This window comes from Solanum dulcamara, chromosome 2 (genome assembly GCF_947179165.1).
Source record: "Solanum dulcamara chromosome 2, daSolDulc1.2, whole genome shotgun sequence".
NCBI classification, from domain to species: domain Eukaryota; kingdom Viridiplantae; phylum Streptophyta; class Magnoliopsida; order Solanales; family Solanaceae; genus Solanum; species Solanum dulcamara.
In genome coordinates, this window is record NC_077238.1 from 58,251,067 (window position 1) to 58,257,719 (window position 6,653).

Consider the following 6,653-nt stretch of genomic DNA (forward strand, 5'->3'; position numbering starts at 1 on the left):
CATGTTTTTATAATAATATAGATAAAAATAATATAGATATAAATGGATAGATAGATAGATTAAGTATTTTTTAGAAATTTTAAAAATATGTGCACAATAATTCATAAAAGATTGACAACAAACTATTAAGAAAAATTTAATTGATACTAATAGTTATATATATATATATATAACTATTAAAACATTGAATAATTATATATTAATTGTTACATATATTAAAACATTGAATAATTCTGCTTAAAACCATTGGTTGAGTAGGGTTTAGCCTCTCCTGTTTTATTGTTTTGTGGGAGAAGTTTAGTGCATTAATTTGTCATGGATTCAGATTCTTTGGCTCCTAAAGCACCTAGAAAGGTAAAAAGTTTTCAATATTTTTCTGTTCAACAGAGGACGAATTAATTTTGTGTTTGATGATATGTTTATTTGTAGGTGAGATTTGCACCGAAAGGTCCTCCTCGTAGAGCGCAGAAAGCTGTTGTGCCTAAGCCGTAATAATCTGAAACTTTAATAAGTTGTTGGAATCCAGTACTCACTTTTTCTTATTCTCTAATTTTGTATTTGCAGAGAAAACGTTGAAGCTGATGTTGATGCCGCTAAAGCACACGAATTGATGCAGCGCTTCAATGTATGATTTTCCCTGTTTTATAGCAGCTTAATGATTTCTTTCTTCCTCTTATTTAAATCTATTCATTCTAATAATTGTAGGAAGCTTCTGCAAAAGTTAAACATAAAGTTGAAAAGAAAGGTAAGTAAACTCTATCATATCCCCAAATTTACGGTTCCAATCACCTTTAATTATCTAAGTTCATTCTGTCCTGGATAAATTTTATAACCTATGGAAAATATTACTCTAAATAAATTATTTCGACCACTACAAAGGTCCTATTAAAAGCAATTCCCTTTAGAAGTTTCAAATCTACAATTTAGTTTTGTCTTCGGCGGCGGAGCTAGATATGATCGACTTACACTGCGTAGCTTGGTATATATTTTTTTATTTTATATATTCGCACTCCTTGACTTCTATGCAAATTTACTTCTTTATATTTTTACATCCCTTAGTTGAAATTCTGACTCCCCCAACATTAACATTGGAAATTGACAATTCCTGTATTCAATACCTCAGTGTATGTTTTTATATGTCTAGTTCTTAATGATTTTAGGAACATCTCTCCCAACATTTGTAGTGCAAAGAATGACCAATAAAAAATATATCTACTTTATGTATGTTTATGATTTATGATAAGTGTTGTTTGTCAATATTCTTGCTATCAATACTACTAATAACTGAGTGATAATTCTTAGAATTTTTCTTCCTTGAATTTTCGTAGGACCTACTCAAGTGGCATTTGGTTATGGAGGTTCATCATCATCTTCATTGAAATCATATGGCCATCATTTCAAGGTTTCTGGATCAATGTCCCATGGCAAGTATTATCTCTAACCATTTTACTTTCTGCTATATGGATGTATTGCAGCTTGTTTGACACAATGCAGGTTTTGCAGGTGGGGAGCGAGTGCAGAAAGAATACATTGAGCCATGGGTTGGCTTTAAACATTTTCCCCTTTGTATTCAGTCTCTAGCTTTCTTGTCTGAATTTCCTCCCATTTCTCATGCAAGCAAGCTTTCTGTGCCTGAAGTTTTATCATCCATTTTTTATTTCAGGATTATTATACCAACTATCCTGTAACTCTTCCTGTGAGGAGGCCCTATTCAGGAAATCCAGGTAAATTCAGCGAATGCTATAAAAACCAAAGTGCTATCCGAAGAGCACATCATATTGATGCCTAAAAAAGCAATTGATCTCTTTGCAATTCGGTTGTGATTTGCTTATTTCTAATTCTTTAAATATGAAGATCATTACCATTGATATGTATCTTTTACCCTACAGAACTTCTTGACGAGGAAGAATTTGGGGAAGCTTCCCGAAGCTCGACTTATGATGAGAATTCCATAAAACCAACTATGGATCTTGGTTTAATGGTTAGTAAACTGGTTGATAGTTTGACTTCCAACTTATTACTAAGTAATTTCCATGAATGCTTACGTGAATGATTGGTAGGAGGACAATCTGGAGGAAAAGATGTTCTTGGTGCAATTACCAACCATGCCAATGTTGAAGCAATCAGTTAAAACAGAAGGCAGTGAGATGGCGAACAGCTCAAAGCCTTCAAAGGCTAGGGCCTGCAATTTAAATGAGTTACCTATGGGCCACATGGGTAAAATGTTGGTGTACAAAAGCGGCGCTGTTAAGCTGAAGCTTGGTGAAACCCTTTTTAATGTAAGTGTGCTGCATTACAATATAACCACAACCTGTTTCATAACTAATTTTTAAAAAAATACACCTCCAGTTAAAATGATTTCTCTTAAGGCATATGTTAGTTTAGCTAAGTGTTAGATTAGTTGCCCCTTCGCTAGGAGCTCCCACCTTTTTTTGCTTCTTTTGTGACTCCAACCCACTAACTTAAATAAAAAATATAAACTCTTTATGCTGATGGTAAATAGCTTAACATATTGAAATACTGATCTAGTAACTGTTCATTAAGAAAAGATAAATAAAAGGCTAATTTATTCAAGCACGTTATAGGTAGAAATCTATGGGGGCATTGTATTGTTGCCTTGTTGGCATCTGACATCTAGAAATGGACAGCAGGTTTCTCCAGGTATGGACTGCTCGTTTGCCCAGGATGTTGTTGCGGTTAATACAGAAGAGAAGTATTGTTCTAACATTGGGGAGCTCACTAAGCGTATCATTATAACACCAGATGTGGACTCACTCTTGGATTCTATCTGATTATATTGGTTTACTTGCTATTTATTATGCTTTAGTTATACATATAGCAATGGGTTTTTCTTATTTTGAAGTTACCACAGATTTTTACCCCTTATATGCACTTATTTGGCCCTTTCTAATGATGAACAATTAGCATAATTAATGAAAATTCTTTGTTTTTTCGTACACTAATATCAATGTTTCAGGCTTGTATTTACTGTGTCGATCAGTTAATATTGCTAAACATGGTGCCTTTCCAATAATATGAAAAGTCACTCCAACCGTTTGGCTAGAAAATTTAGGTGCTCAATTTTCATCTTATGATAAATCAATACATAAAAAAAAAAAAATCTGCTTTCAACAGAAAGGTGATGGTGAACCACTGGAGTATTAAGCTTGTATATACTTGTATCTTCACCAGAAGGAAAAGGGAGAAAATGAACCTTGATCTAATCCCTGGACAAGTGAACATGTCCGATTTCCAAAGAGTCTTTACTTGTAGAGGACAGTCAAAAGAAAAAAACTTCTGGAGTAAGGAAATCAGTTAAACGAGGTGTGTTTTTTATATCAAAAAGACATGATGCTTGTTTAATGTTACTGCAGCATAAGGATCAGTGCTCACAACTTGTAAAAAGGCTAATTGCTTCAGTATCCTTACATGTTAAACTTGTTTCTTTGTCTTGTCAGTCCTTGTGAAAGTTGGTGTAGTTATTAGACCAATTATCTCATGCTATAATCTAAACAGAGTCAATGTCAATGAGGCTGCTGTTGTTTCATGGCCAGCATTGTAAAACAATATAGAAGTCGGGGGTTCCACATAACCCACGGCTTCTCACTCGAACCTTATGTATATATCATTTATGTGAAAAAAAACAAATATAGATAGGTTTCACAACCTACATCCGCTACATAAAACTGTTTCATTCTTATCTATTTCGTCCTTTGTTGTCATCTGGTTATTCATGACATAATTTCACACACTGCTGTGGATTGTTATCTATCGTTGTCTCTGGTTTACCTAAGCTACTATTCCACATGTCTATCATTATGCCATATCTTTCTGAAATTGACGGATCATTCCTTGTAATTGTGAAATCAGCATTAGAACAAATTCCACTTAACAGCACAAAGCTAAAAGTTCAAAATATTCCAATTAAGACAAGAAATGAACTATCTTCATTGAAAAACACCTTCAACTTTTTAACTAGAAAGCTAAATAAATTATCACATTTTAAACCTTGTAGAGTTGACAATCTACTAGATAAATCAACAAAATATGAATGATCAATAGTGGTTATTGGAAGTTCCCTTGCTTATTTAAGAGGCCTTTAGGTTACCTGGCTGGATCTAGAGTGTTAAATGGGCTGGAATTGGGGGAGGTTAAATGGGTTGAACTTATGGGTGTACATGACCGGGTTCGTTTGAGTTTTTCAAATATCAAATCAAATTATTTGTCTCGGGTTTTTAAATTTTTTTAACCAAATCAAAGTAATGAAACTCAGGTTTTTCAACCTCGGGTTTTCGGGTTTTTCAAGTAAAGTATTCATAACAATATATAATTAACTTGTGCTTTAAATATTTCTTTAGTCCTATCAAAATACAACTATCTAAGGTGTTTTTTTTTAAAATTAACTCAAAACATGAGATGAATGATGAAACTGAAATTTTCTTAATAATGAAATTGCATAAAATAAATATTGCAAATTAATGTCATAATGAGCATGATCATAATTTAAAAGTACTAAATCATGTTAAAATAAGCCTAATAAGTATGAATTACATGACAAAACATTAAAGAAGAACTAAAATTAGGTTATATATTTTAATTTTCTAAACCAATGTAAACTAAAGAACAAATATTCAACATTATTGTCATTCTTAGTGTTGAATAATTTTTTTTGGTTAGCATTAGTGATGATTTGATTTTTATTTGAGCTTTATTAGAGTTAGTAATATCTATGGACTATAACTGAGTTCGTAATATCTATGGACTATAAACTTCATTGGTCCACTCAAAATTCTAAGTTTCAAACTTGAAATAATATGTTACAAGATAAAAACTATGAAAAAACATAAGAAATATTTATAAATTATATCAAAGTAAATACTTTTATGTATAAAATAAATTTTAAAAATTATATATATAATGTCGGGTTGGTTTGATCTCGAGTTGACTTCTTTTAGTTCAAACCAAACCAACCGAAGTATAGTAGGGTTTTATCTTTCAATACCAAACCAAGTCAAACCAAATTCCTAGTCAAATTTTTTTGATTTGATTCGATTTTATACACCCCTATTTGAACTAATAAATGAGTGGATCATCAAATTACTTGGGCTAAAATGACCTAGGATATAATAGGCCAAATGTCAGGACCAAACACACCCAGCCGTGTAGGCACGTACTCTAATATTTAGATAGAAAAACCCTCAACCTCCAAGCAATTACAACATGCGAGAAATAAATGAATTGTAAGATACACCTTAAATGAATATAAAATTAACATGAGTTGATTTAAAACTCTGGAGTTAAATTACAAGAAAACATACTAACACTCCCAATGAACTAGTCCAAACAAGTATAAGAGCTACTAAACCTCATTTGTTTGCATTTAATGAAGGTATTAATCTTAATCATTCAGATTCAGCCCATTAAGTGCGTTTGTTTCTTTTTAAAAAATATCCTCTTAATGGATCTAAAAAGATCTGAACGAATCAGATTTGTAGGAGAGTCTTAACAACATCCAGACTTATTAAAAGCTATAAAAACAAATAACGCAAGACAATGCATCGCATCTCTCTCTCTCTCTTCATGACTTTGCTCTCACTGATATAAACTTTGTTTCTCTCTTTTTTCAATCAAATACCAATTGTTTCCTCTTGAACTGGTAAGTTTTCATAATTTTTACAAGTATTTTTTAATATTAATAATTTTTATGCGATGTATTGATGTTTGTCAAGAACTCTTGTTGCAATAACATTTTTGGTGTATTGATGTTTATAAAGGTTTCTGAGTAAAAAAAATACTAGCTATGATTAAAAATAATAACTATGTATACATATTTGAAGACTTCACATCTACCCTTTTCAGATTTGTATACAAAATTTTTTGAAGGTTCTACTGAGTTCCTAGTTAAAGTTCAAGTTGTATTTATCCCCTTCCTAGTGTCTCTTCTATATCTACTACTATAAATGTAGATACACCTGATGAAGTTGAACAACTAGTTGGTCACAAAAATAATGGAGCTCTTAATAATTCTACATCCCAATTTTTAGTTTCATCAAAAGAAAGTTTTGGGGAAGAAAAGAAAAATCTCTTCATCTCAATTGGAAATTGATGAGAAGAAGAGTACTGCTTTGGAGTTATTCATTAAAAAATAGTGCACTTACCTTTGAAGAATGTATGAAAAAAATATATGGACTTGGATGGAGAGATCCATTATACAATACAATTGTTAGTATATTTTGTAAAAGTGACAACTATAAAAAAAAATATGAATGACGCTAGAGCTTCAGAGGTTAGAGAATTGGATTAAGGTTATTGGGAAAAAATTAGGAATTCTTTAATTTTTCTAATTAGCTAGAATATATGTTAGGCATTGATAATGTGATACTTTATTTATTATTTTTCGACTAGAATCTATCATACTTTGAACTTTTTGATATTATATTATACCTATAAAATAATTTTTATTCGTTTTATTTTTTTAATGTTATGCTTGATGATTATGATTATGTGTTGTGATTAATTTTTTGTAATTAGGTAGATTTTTATGTTAACCAAATATACAACATATTATGCTTATTATCGTGTATTATTTATTATTTTTGTTAAAATAATTTAGAGATTGACAGTGAGATCAAATATTATGGTTGATGATCTTG

The 6,653-nt window shown here is 31.2% G+C and overlaps 1 protein-coding gene across 2 annotated transcripts; it reads left to right on the plus strand.

Annotated features, from left to right (window-relative positions):
- The first annotated feature begins 239 nt into the window (after positions 1–239).
- Positions 240–2,963, plus strand: LOC129876233 (uncharacterized). Of its 2 annotated transcripts, none has more exons than XM_055951607.1 (10): positions 240–354; positions 430–488; positions 565–625; positions 706–745; positions 1,329–1,424; positions 1,495–1,541; positions 1,664–1,724; positions 1,890–1,981; positions 2,061–2,279; positions 2,652–2,963. In XM_055951607.1, exons 1-10 carry the CDS (start codon positions 316–318, stop codon positions 2,790–2,792), a joined length of 855 nt encoding a protein of 284 aa, XP_055807582.1. In that variant the 5' UTR covers positions 240–315; the 3' UTR covers positions 2,793–2,963. The 2 variants fall into 2 exon arrangements, with proteins under 2 accessions (XP_055807582.1, XP_055807590.1); XM_055951615.1 differs by having other exon boundaries at positions 1,504–1,541.
- The last annotated feature ends 3,690 nt before the right edge of the window (positions 2,964–6,653 follow it).